Source organism: Rhinoderma darwinii, chromosome 3 (assembly GCF_050947455.1).
Source record: "Rhinoderma darwinii isolate aRhiDar2 chromosome 3, aRhiDar2.hap1, whole genome shotgun sequence".
NCBI lineage: Eukaryota > Metazoa > Chordata > Amphibia > Anura > Rhinodermatidae > Rhinoderma > Rhinoderma darwinii.
Window position 1 is genome coordinate 219,484,683 of NC_134689.1, and position 18,268 is coordinate 219,502,950.

Genomic DNA, 18,268 nt, shown 5'->3' on the forward strand with positions numbered 1-18,268 from the left:
GGGAGGTCAGAGGCGAAACAGCAGCAAGTGAATACATGCTGCCTTTCTTCTTTGCCCCGAGCGGCTGAAAGCCGCTAGGGGGGGGGGGGGGGAAACCTCCTCTGCCTCCCATTGAAATCAATAGGGGGCAATTTCAGATGTTTTTTGGCGCGGATTGCACGTCAAAATTCACACCAAAAAACTGTGAACGGGGCCCAATGTAAATATCAATGAACCTGCCACAACCATTATATGTTTATTGAAATCCATTTTTACCTAAAACAAAAGAAAAAAAAAAAAAAAGCAGCAACTCCAGCTGAATAGGTTGCCCACGTGTTACTGAATTTTAACTGGTTATGGAAGCAAGTTAGACCTGAAAGGCTTCCTCACATTCCATTACTCAACAGGATAATATTTAGAGGCTCCGACATGGCGAAATACTCAAAAAAAATGTACCAATTGGATTTCCTTCAACATTTTTCATGGGAAACACATTTAAAAAGAAGATAGGGCAGCCATTCATAAAAGTCTCTATTATTCTTTAATTAAAATTTAGAACAATTTTAGTAATTTAACAAATATTTCCAATAAAGAAATGGGTGATGGCTCTGGCTGTGAATATATAGGGGTCTTCACAACGCATTGTATTCAACACACTTTGATGGATCAGTTGTAAAATGTTTCTGACAAACAGTCATTAACCGCTTCAATCCCTAAAGAAAAAAAAAGTTAGAAAATACATTCCATTTCAAGAATACATTATTTCTGTCATTTAAAAGGGGTTATGTGGGGACCAAACAGTATTAGCAGTGTACTGACTGCAGTATGCGAGTACTCTATTATACATTCTGTTCCCCCGTCGTACGGATTATGAGGTCAATTGATTTTTATAGCGCTGCCGGGGTACCGGAAGTCTAGTGGCACAGTCTTCCTTCATGATGACACGACTCTTAGTCATATGGCCGAACCCGCTGTACTCCATGTACAAGCAGTAGTACAGCGATTACATAGAGTACAGCGGGGTCGGTCATGTGACGAAGAGTCGTGTCATCATGAAGGAAGACTGTGCCACTAGACTTCTGATCCCCCACTAGCACTATTAAAAAAACAACTCAGAATCAGCGCAATGGGGGACCGGAATGTATATTAGCGAGTGTACTCACATACTGCAGTGAGTACACTTATTAATTTTCCATCCCCACATAACCCCTTGAACGATTAATTTCTCCTAAAACGGCAAACCTTTATTTACATGATCAAATTTTAGAAATTACTATTAGCGGTTTACAGTAATACAGATTGTCTGGAGTAGCTGCGTTGTGCTAAATTTTACAAGAGAACCATGATGCATGCATTTCTTAGCTTTTGCAGACCATACTGGCCCTGGTCCAGAGAAAATAACCCTGGTTCTTTTTTGCAGGACTGGCACAAGTCATTCCAATGCAGTATGTTAAAAAGGACCAGAAATGGTTTACTCCAGACTGGGGCAGGTATCGGAGCTTCTGAGTCAGTGCAGAAAATGCTTCATTATTATTCCCATTACAGGTCACCTTTACAGCTCAGCTAAGGCCCTGTTCACATGACCGGGTTACTCAGCCGTGTGGTGGCCGTTTATTTAACGATAGTCACGTAGCCGCAGTAGGAACAATAGATGGGGGCTATTCACACGGCCGATTAAACCGGGCCGTCAAAAAAATGGAACATTCCCTATTTTGGGCCGGTGTCCCGGCCTCTATAGAAGTCTATGGGGCCATGTAAAGCACGACAGTCACTTGAATGTGCGCTGAGTAACGTCCGTGTCTTCCGCCGCTCGCTCTCTCCTCCTCCACTGCGCAGAGGGCATCTGGTGAGGAGGAGATTTGACATTCTAACTTTCTGAGGCGTGTAGCGCTGCATTCGGGGGAGGGGGTTCTGTATCTACAGAGGGCAGTGTGTAGCATTATCTACATGAAATGTATCAGTTTTTAAAACGGATGCCAAACTGGTCAAAATCAGCCGTTAAAAACGCAAACCCTGCCGAGATAGATGCAAAATGGCCGATAAAAACGGCTGTTTTTCTCGGCCGATTTTGCATCCGTGTTTTTCCCTGTCCGTTTTTAAAAACAGATGAATTTCATTTGTCAACTTTTTGCCACACACTGCCCACCTTTAGCCAATGCCACAGACAGCACCCCCTCGCAGCTAGTGCCACGCAGCACCCTCGCAGCTAGTGCCACGCAGAACCCCCTCGCAGCTAGCGCCACGCAGAACCCCCTCACAGCTAGCGCCACGCAGAACCCCCTCGCAGCTAGCGCCACGCAGAGGGCATGTAGCTAGTGCCACACAGCACACTCCTGTAGCTAGTGCCACACACCACCCTTGAACATAGCATCCCCCCTTAGAGAGTGCCACTGTAGGGGACCGCTCCAGAAGAAGTCCCTGACTTCACCGTCCATATATGGACAGTGAAGTCAGGGACTTCTCCTGGAGCGGAATCCCCGCCCAAAGCTTTGGCAATGCTGTAGTCGGGGATCAGGGATTCCACTCCTACAGGGGGCAAACAAAAAAAACAAAAAAAGAGGAGAGAGCGAGCGGCAGAAATCACGGCAGTCACTCGGAGTACATCCAAGTGGCAGCCGTGCTTTACACAGCCCCATAAACGGCCCAAAATAGAGCATGTTCCACTTTGACGGCCCGATTTACCGGGCTGTCAAAAGATCGGCAGTGTGAGTAGCCCCATTTGGGGTCTATTGTTCTTACTGCGGCCGTGTGACAGCCGTTAAATAAACAGCCGCCACATGGTCGAGTTTCCCTATCCTGTGAATAGGGCCTAAGAGTGGAATATAAACGATGAATGACATGCAAGGATGGATAGAGATAGAGATAGGATTTAGCAAGGTATAAACCAGCTTTGTCTAGTGGTAGGTTACTGGGCACTGAACCAGTTGTAAAGATCAGCAGATGTGGAAGCTAAAACTTTTACTAGTACAGAAAGGCAAGATGGTTCTTACCTGGATGTATTTCCTCTGTGTTTCGTCATTCAGCACGTGAGCCACATGTTTGGAGAAAATCTTTTCACGCCCTGTACGAGCATGAATACCAACCATGGTGACACCAATAGGCCACGGAGCATTGCCAATAGCCATCTGGAGATAAGCATCATTTGCCTGGGGGAAAAAATATAATTACTTTTGAACTAGGGATGTTCAGATTCATTCTGCCCACATACAATTAGATGCTCAAATGTTTGTGTTTCTGCATTAAACCAAAATTTAGAACAATAAACAAGCAGTCTGCTCTTCCAGAAATAACATTATTATAAAAGCTGCAGATTAGTGTGATCTCGCAAAACTTCCAATGTAACTCGATTTTCCTTAAATTATTGAATAATCCCAAATACTGTTGAGGTTTCACACCAGATAAGAAGGTCTGTACACTGTAAGTGCTCTTAACTAAATCTAGATACTAGCATATATATATATATATATATATATATATATATATATATATATATATATTATCGGTCACCGACGCTTTAGAAGAAATGTAAAATCCCTACTGCTATCAACAATGGGCATTAATAAAATAAACCCTCTAAACTATAATGTCTAATTCTGAAGCAAGAACCTCTAGGATCTCATTTGTTGCCCCCTTAAAGAGAAACAGTCACCAGCATTTCACCTTTTAAACCAGCAATAACTGGTGGTAGTGGGTGAAAAATTATTTCTATATAAAACCTATAATTATTTTCTAAGTAGGCTCTGTAACTTTAGTATTCAGTTTTTTAGTTTTCCTGTACCATATGCCATGCTAGGGAGTATGAGTCATATGTCTTTAGATAAGAGTCACATCTTCAGCCCCCAAGCCTTTGAGTTAACCCAGTCTCCTTATTTTTGACTGACCGCTCCTCTCCTCCCTACAGTAGACACGAAATCCCACGCTTGCGCTTCGATGACCTGTTCTGGTGCACGCACAACGGGACAGCCTAACGGCCCACGCGCAGTAACTAGATTTGAGACCCGGACGAAGCAGGGAATGGTATCGGACCATACTTGATGGACGCATGTGGTCTACCTCAGACGAGATTTTGCCATTCAGGGCGGGCCAGTTTTTGGCGGTGGGCGGGCATAAGAAGAGGAATGAATGAGACTGCCGAATTATTAGCATAAAAGGCACTAAATGCTCGCAGACCGTTATTTACGGTCAGCAGAGGAGTCTAGGAAAGGGGATAACGACAATGAACTTTTGACATGAGCGGCCAGTGAGGTAGAAGTTCAATAGGTAAAATGCTGGTGACAGGTTCCCTCTAAATATTAAAAACGTATACTTCATAACTAGTACAAAACAGATTTTCTTAAGCTTTGCGAATCTAGATACGAACACTATGTAATATATATATATATATATATATATATATATATATATTACATTAAATGTCATGCACAACCTTCAAAAACCTGTGGTAGAACAAGCAGCCACCAGAAACATTGAACTATAGTTATGTTGAAGACTCATTAGCTTTATAGTAAGATTTACTTAACTTGTGGATATCATAAAATCTATATTTTCTAGGGATGCACGATGCATTGAAGCTTCGATACTCTGCATCCCCAAACGGTTCGATACCGTTATTTCATGTATTTCGATACTTAGCTGCGTGGCTGCACAGCTAAGTATAGTAGCACATGAATGTATGAGAGCGGGGCTGCGGCTGTGTGATAGTCATTGACCCTCTCCGGAGTCGACATTTGCGCGCCGTTAGGATGAGGTGATGCGGCCAGCGCTGCACTAATGAGCAGCGGCACGGAAGACAGAACATGGCGGCCGCACTGCAAAACACCCCCATGTTCTGTCTTCAGTGCCTGCGCCGCCGCTCATTAGTGCAGCACCGGCTGCATCTCCTCATGCTGACTGCGTGCACTTGTTGTGAGGAGCGGGGCAATGACTGTATTACACAGCCAGAGTCCCGCTCTATAACGGCGGAGGTGAGAGAAACCTAATCTCCGCCGCTATATTCCTGAATGCTGCGATCAAAACTGACTGCAGCATTCAGGAGATAATGAGAAGGGGGGGGGATGCCCCTTGGATCGCATGACAGGAATCCCAGTGACGCGATTGAGGGACGTACCATACATGGGCAGACAGCCCAGGGTCCATTGAAGGACCCCAGGGCAGTCTTACCATATTTCCTGTTAGGACATACCTCAGTATGCCCTAACAACTGCTTGTGTACTATTAGTACACAAGCGAATGTACTGGCATATAGATATATGCCAGTACATTAAAGTTTACATAAAATATATACATATTCGGTATTGACTCGGCCGTAATAACCTTCACAACAATTTTTTTGCATCATTTATGAGGTGTACGCTGTAAAAAATAAATAAAAACAACTTTCTTTCACTTATTGTGGGGCACAAGGGGTGATGAATTTAACCTACGTGTGCCTCTCATTAATAGTAATTAACCCCATCATGTACCTTATCCATTAACCCATTATGACTGAGAAACATGATGGAGTTAATTACTATTGTGGGGCACATTCAAAATTCATCACACCAGAAAATGGAAGAATTTTTTTTATTGTTTTTTTATTACTGTTGGCAAAGTATCGTTTTGGTGTCGAAATCGCAATACTACACGAAGTATCGGTATCGAAGTCCAAATTCTGGTATCGTGACATCCCTAGTTCAGACTGTACGGATCAACAACTCCATTTGTTAACCTTTTATCTCTGTATAACATAAGGGTATGATGAAACTTTCTAATATAGTAACTGTTGTAAGTCGCTCCCTGTCCCATAGTCTGGTGTTATAAGCAGGGTTATTTTCTACTGGACTCAAAGTTGTAGAAAATCCCTTTAAATAGTAAAACTTCTGTCCCATACATTTGAATTTGTAAACATATATGCACATCCTGCAGAAACAATCCTATTCAGATGTATAGAGCAGATTTTCAGTTGCAGAAATTCCTGCAACAAATCTTCCACATGTGAACATAGCCGAATAGTAATTATACATACAGAAAGGGAAGTTGCACTAGAACACATCGGACACACAGGGGGAGAATTTATTAAGACTGGCGTTTCATACACTAGAAAAACTGGTACAGAAAAGTTGTTAAGTCCCCCCCCCCCCCCACAAACTTCAAAGGATTAAAGGGAAGGTGTCACGAAAAAAATTTTTTTTTATATGTTTCGGATTTTAGTATGTTATTAAAATACATTTTATTTGTGTTTTACTTTTTCTTTTTTCTGACTATTACTTCTCTATGGGGGCTGCCATTTTTTATTTTCATCTCTGTATGTGTCGATTAACGACACATACAGAGATGGAATACGGCACATACATCCCCATAGTGAATGCGAACGGGAGCCGTTCCATTCACTATAGTGTAAGCAGTCTGTGTGGGAACGGCGCATGCGCCGCTCCCACACAGTCCAAATGGAAGGTCTTCGGCAGTGCGACATTTTCTTGTGGACCGGAAGCTGCTGCCGGACAGCAAGATTACTACTTCCGGTTGTGGCTTCCGTCCATATGTTCCGAAGCAAGGACTAGGAGCGGAGGGAGCAGGAAAGTCATGTTTGTGTATGTTAGTGTTATAACCACTGTATCTAATCCTCCTACACTGTGCATTCGCTCAAAATATGGCGGCACACAGTGTAGGAGGTTTGAACATTCGACCCCCTCCTTTCTCCTGGCAATAGCCAGGAGAAAGGAGGGGGCATTGTTTGAGCTCACTAGAGCGAGTGTGTCTTCTCCAATTTTGCAGCATAAAGCAATGAGGTTGCTTTACCACATGTCAATGCTGCAATTTTGGGAATTGCTCCCTCTAGTGACCAGCACATGGAAATGTTATAAATTAGAATCTAATTTATAATATTTCCTGACTTGTAAAAAATTACAAAAATTCTAACAATGTGTAATCATTTATATACTATCGGTTTACTACAAAAAATAAAAAAAATTCTAGCAACACATTCCCTTTAAATCAGAAAATCAAAACAAGGTTTTCAATGTTATCCTTAGACAATTCTAGCAGTCCTCTGGTTTTCCCATCTAATACTGTAAACCTGTATGGTGCACTACTTACCTTCACATATTCTCTTTCCAACATATATTTGATAATATCTGTAATTGATTCTTTAATATCAGCAGGGAGGTTCTAGATTGAAAATTAAACAGGAAAACATCAGGGTTGGCTCAAGACAACTGAGAAAGTAAAATCATAGCGTTTTCAGGCAGAATTCACACTGCGTTTGCAGCGTCCACTTGGTGTATATACCAGGAAAGCTCCCATCGCATACGTCAATCGTATCCATAGGTCCCCTTTCACCCAACGGAGGCCAAAAGATTGTCTTTTTAGCCTCCAACAGGCTAGTACAACTCGGTATACTTTTTTTTTTTCCAACTATATGGAATAGCGCATATTCTGTACAGAGGCATCCTCCAAAAAAAGCCAATACAAAACAGTATACATGTGTTTGTGAACATGGGAGCTTATAGGCGACAGATGCCACCATTTGCCTACAGAGTGGCATTTGCCGGAGGAATATATCGGGAAATACTCCTGATGTATACCTCAGACATTCACTGTGTAAACGCTTATTCATCATCTGATCTGCTCATTTACGTAGCCAATAAAATGGTCACTAGTTGGCAGCACATCTCCCTTGCTTACATGTTGTAAATGCATGGGGTTGAACGATCGTAGTAACAATTGCTTGTCCTCATACATTACGGATCATAGCACCATGAGAAAGGAGCGCCAATCGAGCTGTCTTTTCGGTCGGCGGTCGTTTTCACCGCCCATATCAGGTTGTGTAAAAGGACCTGAAGGTGTATGAAGCAATGACCTAGGTGACAGATTGACATTGGATAACAAAACTCAGCACTGACACTCCATGCATCATTAAAAAGTGCTAGCTCCCTCCTACTGGCGACCGGTCATATAACGCTTTAGTCTCTTTGGGAAAGTTATAAGCAACATACAACAGGTTTCTATCTGCCTGCACTTGTTTTACCGGCTAAGTAGAAAAAAACAATAGCTCACAGCTGCTTATCAGACAAAATGTCATTCCTGGTGGAAAGTACCTTACACTCATTCATTCTTACAAAGCATTTCATTTTGAAGCCTTGTTAATGGTAACCCAACGCATCCTGAAACTGGAAACAGTTGTGACCACAATAATCTCGAGGTAAAGCAGCATCTAGTGTGCTAAATCATTAAAAGGCACAAACGGTTCATGAATGATACCATATAAAAAGGGACACAATCTTATCTAGATGTGCTGTGAGGTCCAATACAGTCTATTGTTCCCTGTAAAAAGAGAGGTCATCACTGATGGGACCATCGACAAGTCCAGAAAATTGCGGCTTTATCTCGAGAACCACTAGTATACAGTACAGATTTGTGATAACCTCCAGAACCACTAGTATACAGTACAGATTTGTGATAACCTCCAGAACCACTAGTATACAGTACAGATTTGTGATAACCTCCAGAACCACTAGTATACAGTACAGATTTGTGATAACCTCCAGAACCACTAGTATACAGTACAGATTTGTGATGACCTCCAGAAACACTAGTATACCGTACAGATTTGTGATAACCTCCAGAACCACTAGTATACCGTACAGATTTGTGATGACCTCCAGAAACACTAGTATACCGTACAGATTTGTGATAACCTCCAGAACCACTAGTATACCGTACAGATTTGTGATGACCTCCAGAAACACTAGTATACCGTACAGATTTGTGATGACCTCCAGAAACACTAGTATACCGTACAGATTTGTGATTATTAGCAGGTTGTATTGTAGCGCTGCACTTTTAGGAGCTTTGTACTTTAGGTTTAGTAACCCCTTAACGCAACTTTTTAACAGCGGACTACTAAATGGTAAAAAACGGTTTTACATTTTTGCTTTTATCATCGCACAGAACGCCTTTCAGAAGGATCTGTGCTTTCCATTAGTCCCTTAGTCACAAGCCATTTTTTTTACGTTTTTGTCCATCGTCGCATTTTATTTTTCGTTCAACATAGCTGTATAAGGTCTCGTTTTCTGCAGGACAAGTTGTTTTTTTTAATAGCACCATTTTGGGGTACATAGAATTTATTGATTAACTTTTATTCATTCTTGGGGGGGGGGGGGGGAGATAGAAAAAAAAAAAACAGCAATTTTGCCACACTTTCTTGCACCTTACATTTTTGCCGTTTACCATGTGGTATAAATAACATAACTTTATTCAGCGGGTCGTTAAGAGTGCGACAATACCAAATTCATATAGTTTTCTTATGTTTTACAACTTTTACACAGTTACACTTAAATAAAAAAAATAGATTTTGTTTAAAAGCCATAACTTTTTTTATTTTTACGCTGATGCAGCTGTAGGAGGGCTTTTTTTTCTTCTGCGGGACGACTAGTAGTTTTTATTGGTACCACTTGGGATTAAATGCGACTTTTTGATCACCTTTTATTAAATTTTTTGGAAGGCAGGATACACAGAAAATAGCAATTCTGGAATTGTTTTTTAATTTAATTTTTTACAGCGTTCGCGGTGCGGGTTAAATAACATAATAGCTTTATAGATGGGGTCGTTACGGATGCGGCGTTAACAAATAGGTATTTTATAATAATAGGTTTTATAATAAAGCATCTTGTAAGGGGAAAAAGTGTTTAATTTTTTATTTTACTTAGGATTTTTATCATAAAAACGTTAAAAACTTTTGTTTAACTTTTCTTTTAGTCCAACTAGGGGACTTCACTATGCGATCATTTGATCACTTTTAGAATATACTGCAATACTTCTGTATTGCAGTGTATCATGCCTGTCATTGTAAAACTGACAGACATCTGTTAGGCCTCATGCACACGACCGTAGCCATGTGCACGGCCGTGATTGTCGGGTCGGCCGGCCACGGAGTGTCAGCCGCGAGACGTCCGCAAATCGTGGGCTGTGCACATGGCCGCGGCCATTATTTTCAATGAGCCCGGACTGCAGAACACGGCCGTAATAAGGCTTGCCCGGTCTTTCTGCGGTCCGGGCTCATGAACGGACAGTCACATCTGAGGGGTTATACAGACGGCATCGATATCGATTTAGATGTGCCCGCTCGGCCCGATGTGCTCCCAGTCCTCAGCTAACTCTGGTAGCGGAGAGCAGGGAGCTTTAACTGCTCCCGGCCGCTCAGATTTATTCTGATGTAGTGCCGTAAAAAGGCAAATGCATCAGAATAAAGACAGATAGTGGCCGCCGTAAAAACATCTATGGGCGGTCAATAACAGGTTAATATAGTCTGCTTAAAGCATAGATCCACCTCCGCTGCTAGAAGCCAAATAGTTAATACAAATGATTTAGAAAAAGATTTTTTGTTCACACTCCTGCACTATAATCATTTTTTTCATTTAAAGTGGAGATACGCTGGACAGAAAGAAATTATGAAATGCAAGTCATTTTATGGATTGGTCCTTTCCATAAAAGCCTGCACTTGGGACAAAACCTGATCATTGCCACGAAGGTAAAAGCCATATCTTTTGATCATTTATTTGATATACTTTCCCCCGTTTAACATGGTCTGTGTCAACACCACCTGTTATATCAAAGTTTGCAGTGCAAGTTGCGACTTTTGGCATTTTTACACCGCCCTCGCCCCATTTGTGGAAAGGGTGCTAGGCCTCCAAAAAGGGATGGGGACTCGGCAGCATGATCAATTAATTATAATTTACACCAGAAAATTATAGTGGAAATCTACTCCAGCTGGTGCAGATTTCACTAGATGGGGCGTAGAAAGTTAGAGACCCAAGCTGGGCCCCTACTTTGCCCCATTAGACCGTTAAATAAATTATATAATTTATTGATTTTTTTCCCTCACCTAACCGCTCCTGTTCTTCCCTCTGGGTCCCCTCATCAGTCCAAAGAGGCTCATATAAAGTTCCGACGCTGGGGCAGCGACGCAGCACGGATTATGAGGGCGTTGTATAAGCTGTACTAGGATAATGAAGGGACCGGAAGGGGAAGAAGAGGAGCAGTGAGGAGTTTATTTTATGGGAGACGTGGGGGGGAGGGGGATAGATGGCGCATGGCAGCGGTTGTCGTCACATTTGTGTCACACAGCCTGGCCGAAAGATGTGGCGCACTTACAAAGAGGCTTTTTCCTCTTTAGGCTGGGTTCACACGACCATGTTACGTCCGTAAAGGACGGACGTATTTTGGCCGGAAGACCCGGACCGAACACAGTGCAGGGAGCCGGGCTCCTAGCATCATAGTTACGTACGACGCTAGGAGTCCCTGCCTCGCTGCAGGACAACTGTCACGTACTGTAATCATGTTTTCAGTACGGGACAGTAGTTCCACGGAGAGGCAGGGACTCCTAGCATCGTAAATAAGTATGATGCTAGGAGCTCGGCTCCCTGCACTGTGTTCGGTCCGGGTCTTCCAGCCGAAATACGTTCTGTCCTTTACGGACGTAACATGGTCGTGTGAACCCAGCCTTACTCCAATTTTCTTTCTATAAAGACTGGAGTATGAAACTCCAGTCTTAATAAATTGCCCCCAATGTCTCTCAGTACAGATACGATCACATATATTAAATTGTAAAATATTTTTCCTTCCAGGGATTCACTGAAAAGTAAAAAAGGGTTTGTGCTCTGCTGTACATGTACTGTGAAAGTATCAGGTTAGAACAGGCTGTTCTGTGCTTTGGTCAGCGGCCTTCACCTTCTTACGCAGTTTTCTGAAGAGGGGTTTTAAGTAGGACTCGGTCTGCTTCTGTGTGGCACTTGCAAGTTTGCCATGCACGCTCCGCTTAACATAATCTTCTCGTGCATTCAAATCTTTGGCCCAGACTCCCAAGAGAAACTACAAAAAAAATTAAAAAAAATTATCGGTTTAGTTTAAATGGCCACCTAGTGGACAATAAAACAAACTGCATCGCTACAACAAAATGCTAAATTATGCACAAGTAAGGGTATGTGCACACGGCAACGCCAAATACGTCTTAAATTACAGAGCTGTTTTCAGGCGAAAACAGCTCCTGAATTTCAGACGTTTTTACAAGTGCACTCGTTTTTCACGGCGTCCATTACGGACGTAAGTGGAGCGGTTTTTCAATGGAGTCAATGAAAAACGGCTCCAATTACGTCCCATGAAGTGTCCTGCACTCCTTTGAAGCAGGCGTAATTTTACACGCCGTCTTTTGACAGCGACGCGTAAAATGACAGCTCATCTGCACAGAACATCGTAAGACCCATTGCAGGCAATGGGCAGATGTTTGCAGACGTATTGGAGCCGTCTTTTCAGGCGTAATGCGAGGCGTAAAACGCCTCCATTACGTCTGAAAATAGGTCGTGTGCACATACCCTTAGAGTGAATATTTTAAAGGGGTCTCTTGGGATTCCGCTCGATTCACGGAACCTTCACTCTGCTCTGGTCATCTTTGTATTAAAATGTGTGGTGACAGGCCAGAGAGATGTCACATGACTACAAAAGTGTGATGTCACTATCATCATTTCTGGACGTCATCTCACTTCAAACATTTAAAAACAAAAATAGGAGAGAGGAGACCAGCGGTGCCAGTATAGACAGAATCCAATAGTTAAGAATATTGCAACCTTTCATATTTTGAGATTTTACCTCAACAGAACCCCATTTATTAATCTAATAAACCCCTTCACGGTCAAGTTGGTACTTTATCTCATTTCCTATAGTGTCTTTTTACGCGGGAAAGCTGCAGAGTGCAGAGGTTACAGAAATGGGAGTGAGATTTGTATTCTTAAACACATTTTACCCTTGAACTCATCTTTCTAAACTCTAATATGAACAGAAAAACGAAAACCACGATTGTGGTATTATCGTATGAAGTTTTCCCTCTGTAATTGTGTTGTAGATTGAGCCAAGTCTGAACTTGGTCTAAAAAGAGATTTTCCAGTTTTATGTAAATAAAGCTTATTCATTTTATCATTAAAAAATAAACACAGTTGCTTGACTACTCAAAATTCAAAGTACTCTACTTGATGGCATTTGGATTTCATACAGAGGATCTTTTTTGTGTTGAATGATGCACCTGTGTGAACAGGTGTTAAGCCTCTGAACATAAACAAGAATGCCTCCATTCACTGAAAACAATCTGAGATCTTGAAAATCCTAAAGAACGGATACCCAAAATGATTATTTATTTATTTTTTCTTGTATACCATATAATTATACGAGGATTGTGAACTCTGGAAGAACTGTTATTTTCCTACATAAGATTGGTGTTTAGGCTAAGTTCACACATCGCCGTCAAAATGAGTTTTAAAATGCGGTTCGTGGCAAAAACCTTTTTTACTGCGACGTGCGAAATCCGCCTAGTGGTCCCAAATGTGAATCACCCAAGCAAACTCTACATTGGGATAATTGAGAACAGCAGCCTGCAATAGTAGGTATGCAGCAAAGAAAGAAAAGTCCATAATATATTAGTTAGATCAGGATCTTAAAAAAAAAAAAAAACAATGTATATTTACATGTCCAAAAACCCTAAAATTGCAAACCTAAGCTTTATGACAATAAATCAAACGCCATGGTGGTGAAGACACCACTTGCAGCACTAGACTCATGGGTTCAAAGGCCAACTAGGGCGACACCTGCACCGTCCGCATATTAACCTTGCTCTTCCAGCAGAATTTTAAAGGTCCATTCAAACAATGCGGTTGAAACTGCACCGAAATACCGAATCTAAAAACTGGAAGCAGTTTTTACTGCACCTCAACGTCTGAATGGAGCCCAAGGAAAAAAACAAACGGTGGTTGTAGGGAAAAGTGAGTGAAAATGTTCGGCCCGGTTCACATCAGCGTAGTCCTTCCGTTGAGGGGTTCCGACTGTGCTATTGATTCCGTCAAAACAACGGAACCTGTTCACAACGGCAACAAACGGAAACCATTAGCAAAGTTTCCGTCACCATGGTGATGCAAACGAAAGCTAAGGTTTCCGTTTGCCTTTCAGTTGAGGGGTTACCAGACGGAAACCTCAGACAGAACCCCTCAACAGAAGAGCAACGCAGATGTGAACAGGCCCTAAGATATATACAGGAGTCTTACAAGCAACATCTAGCAATTCCTGTGAACAACAAAACACAAAGCCAAGTTGAGTGATGATTTAACCACATAGAGAAGAAGAGGAGAGAACAGGATCTGGCATTACATCTGTCAAATAGTTTACTTGAAGGTCTACATAAACTATGCAAACTTTAAAATCAGGGTCCTCCCAATAAGCCCTTTCCAGGTTCTAAATATAAATCGTATAGTACATATCCCCAATAAATTTATTTTAATGATAACACCCTACAATTACCTTAAGGATTTTATTAATGATGTCCATATCTTTGTTGTCATCACCTTGTCCAAGACATTCTCCCAAAACCTGCAATGCAGAGATTTATGGTTAGAAAAAAAAAAAAAAAAATTATTTGCCTTGCAGATTATTAATTTCAGAAATTAAACATTTTGGAAGAAAAAAAAAAAATTCTGCTTAAACGCTTTGCAGCCCAAAATGAAACCGTTAAAGAAAAGGAGTTGCAGCTGATCGGCAGATTCTCATCACGTGATGCGGTTACTACGCTATTCATGCCAAGCACCTGTTCCCACCACTCTGGATGTCATTCAAAACCTACTTTCCAGATGTTTGTATGAAACCCCTACAGTTCTCTGCTGCGAGAAGCCTAATCCTCAGAGAAGCTTTAAAACTTCCAACCAGACCTGAATCTCTACAGAGGATTTTAAATCAGAGAGACCCATGTGGGTGTAATGCATTTCTGCCATAAAAGACAAAAGAAAAAAACAACTGATGGTGTTTACTTTAAACTGATGGCTAAATAGAAGATACAGTCTAAACAGTGACTATATCTTACACACCAAGATAGAACCCTTCAATGTATTCTCTTTTAGGAATCCGCCCATCAATATTAGATTGGTAGGGGTCCAACTGTGCCGATCAGCTATTAGAAGACCGCAGCCCTCGTACTAGCGCAGCAGCCTCTTCATGGTTTACACGGTACTTGCCCGCACCACTACATTTGTAGCTGCTGCGCAAGATATTGCACCACTGTACCATTTACTTGTAACTGAGATAACTCCTTTAATGCATCTAAAAGAAGCCCTAAGTCAAAGGGTCGCAAGAGTATAAAACAAGAAGACACGTTGGTCAGATTGCACCTCTAGTATGAATGACATCACTTTGCCATATTACATAATACAAAAAACAAACATAAAAAGGACACATACAGTCCTGGCCCCTAGTAAGGCTCAAAGACAAAACACTCATGGAAGAAACGGATTATAATGAGTCACGAATAGCAAAAGATATATATGAATATATGTACCCAAGAAAATATCAGAAAGGTAACCGCTGAACCGGCTTTGTAGGAGCATTTTTATATACGTGTTTTCTTCTTCTATAGTCTTGCTATATGTACATGTTGACTGGCACTCTAGATAGAACAGTATGCAGTGGGCACCACAAAATGTCTATGTTTAAGGGTTATCACCATCTCAGACATTTATGGCATATTCTCGAGATACGCCGTATATTTCAGATAGGTGTGGGTCCCAACTCTGGGACCTGCATCCATCTAGGGAACGGGGGTCCCCAAAACCCCCATGTGAGAGGAGAGAGCTATGCACATGTACCCCGCCTGTTGATTCATGCTCGGCATGGATGCGGTGAAGAACGGACATCCACCTATCAGAAATTGATAGCATATCCTTTGGATATTCCATAAATGTCAGAGATTAGATTGCAATGCCTTTTTTAAAAAGGAGTGGGTCCTGGTATCAGATTCCCTTTAAGGGGTTAATATTAAAGGGAGTCTGGCAGTCCTATCTGAGGCCTAGTTTAATATTTGCAGGCAACGTTAAACATTTCTTGTACCATTTTACAGAATCATTGCAGCAATATCCCAAAACAAATGAGAGCAACTCTCTCGGGGTAATTTTCTTTATATTAAGAATGGAATTCGAGTCATGAACAGAACAAGAAACGCATCCAAAGTAGGTATTGAACCAAAGCTCTTCTTTCCATGCCAATAACCGGGTGAGAAAGCCAAATAAAACAGGAGTGTTCTGAAGTCATTTCTGGCAGCTGGTTTACTTACAAGCGCTCGATTTCTTCTTCATGTCCTCGCTCAGAAGAGCGCGCTAAACAGTCAGGAAATTTCAGGGTTTACTCAGATTGTACTTTTTATTTTTTTTTAAAGAAAGGATGAATGCCAGAGGTGGTAATGAGAAGCGATAGTAAGAAAAATCCTGTGCAGCTGGCATCACAAGGGCATCTATAACCACTGATGTGAAACTTGCGGAATCTCACTGAGTGTTTGTAGTCCTTTTTTTCTCTGCAACTTTTGCAATCATGGCAAAACCGTGACATTTTTGTAAAAGCCGCTGTGGAAATCCACAATTATGGAAAACATTATATTTGACAACTTAAGTGGTTAACAACAGTTTAGATTATTTTTTTTTTCTGTAGACAAAATCTAACGGATGTGTTTGCCCTCACAAAAACAAACAGATATTCTCAAATGCAATAACGTTTTGTATTCTTTTTTCTATATATATATATATATATATATACATACATATACATATACATATATTATTTTTTTTAAAATTTAACAGCGGGGTAGATGCACAGAATCAGATCAATTCCACTGCAACGTTACAGTAGAAAAAAAAAACATTACTCTGCGACAATTTTCTATATGTGGGGCAAAACGTCTTTTCTTACAGGTGGTTTAGCTGCTTGAAGTTTATGGTCATTGCAGGATGAGGCCCTGATGGAGGCATGTTTCAGACTACCGTAGACGTTCTTTACAGCTTAGACTACCAAATACCTAAACTGAAGTCCCTGATCAATGCGGTGTCCTTAGGCAGAAGCAGCCAACACGTATTGTACCTGGAGTAGTTGCGTAGCTATTTTTTTCTCTTTCTCCATTCACTGGAATAAAGCTTAAAAGGGTTGTCCAGGTTAGGCACTGTTTTTGTGCTTCTGACCTATTCAAAGGATAGGTCATCAGTATATGATCGGTGGGGATAGGACACCTGGATCCTGCACTGATCAGCTGTTCCAGCTGCCTAGTGACCGTGCTGGGTTACTGCAGCTCTGCTCCTATTCACTTGAATAGGAGCAGAGCTGCAGTACTGCAGCACGGCCCCGATACTGTGACCGGAGCCATCTGCTTCCAGCACCGACCACTGCCCGGAGGCAGCCGGAATAGCTGATCAGTGCAGGGGTCCAGGTGTCAGACCCCCACGATCATATACAGATGACCTATCCTATGGCAAGGTCATCCGTATAAAAAAAAACACAGCCGCCAACCTGGGCAACCCCTTTGAACTCCATATTTACTTTAACCCCTTCTCTCCGCAGCCATTTTTCGGATTGTCACTTTTGTTTTTTCCTCCCCACCTTCCAAAAGCCATAACTTTTTTTATTTTTCGATCAATATTGCCGTATCAGGGCTTGTTTTTTGCGGGACGAGTTGTAGATTTTCACTGCATCATTTTTTGTACCATATACAGTGCAGGAAATAAGTATTTGATCCCTTGCTGATTTTGTAAGTTTGCCCACTGTCAAAGTCATGAACAGTCTAGAATTTTTAGGCTAGGTTAATTTTACCAGTGAGAGATAGATTATATTATATAAAAATAAAAAAAAACTGAAAATCACAGTCAAAATTATGTATATTTATTTGCATTGTGCACAGAGAAATAAGTATTTGATCCCCTACCAACCATTAAGAGCTTAGCCTCCTCCAGACCAGTTACACGCTCCAAATCAACTTGGTGCCTGCATTAAAGACAGCTGTCTTACATGGTCACCTGTATAAAAGACTCCTGTCCACAGACTCAATTAATCAGTCTGACTCTAACCTCTACAACATGGGCAAGACCAAAGAGCTTTCTAAGGATGTCCGGGACAAGATCATAGACCTGCACAAGGCTGGAATGGGCTACAAAACCATAAGTAAGACGCTGGGTGAGAAGGAGACAACTGTTGGTGCAATAGTAAGAAAATGGAAGTCATACAAATTGACTGTCAATCGACATCGATCTGGGGCTCCATGCAAAATCTCACCTCGTGGGGTATCCTTGATCCTGAGGAAGGTGAGAGCTCAGCCGAAAATTACACGGGGGGGGAACTTGTTAATGATCTCAAGGCAGCTGGGACCACAGTCACCAAGAAAACCATTGGTAACACATTACGCCGTAATGGATTAACCCCTTCGCGCTCAGGTCAGTAATAGTACGTCCTGCTAAGTAGAACGTTCGCG

General features: G+C 41.7%; 1 protein-coding gene across 2 annotated transcripts in view; it reads right to left on the bottom strand.

Annotated features, from left to right (window-relative positions):
- Positions 1-501: 501 nt before the first annotated feature.
- PRPF18 (pre-mRNA processing factor 18) overlaps positions 502-18,268 on the bottom strand; it is a 58,101-nt gene continuing 40,334 nt past the window's right edge. For both annotated transcript variants that reach the window (XM_075857393.1, XM_075857394.1), the window contains 5 exons: positions 14,296-14,364; positions 11,686-11,826; positions 7,054-7,125; positions 2,970-3,125; positions 502-692 (listed from right to left, as the gene is read on the bottom strand). In XM_075857393.1, coding sequence (XP_075713508.1) covers positions 612-692; positions 2,970-3,125; positions 7,054-7,125; positions 11,686-11,826; positions 14,296-14,364 — 519 coding nt within the window. In that variant the 3' untranslated portion in view covers positions 502-611. The remainder of the gene's footprint in view (positions 693-2,969; positions 3,126-7,053; positions 7,126-11,685; positions 11,827-14,295; positions 14,365-18,268) is intronic.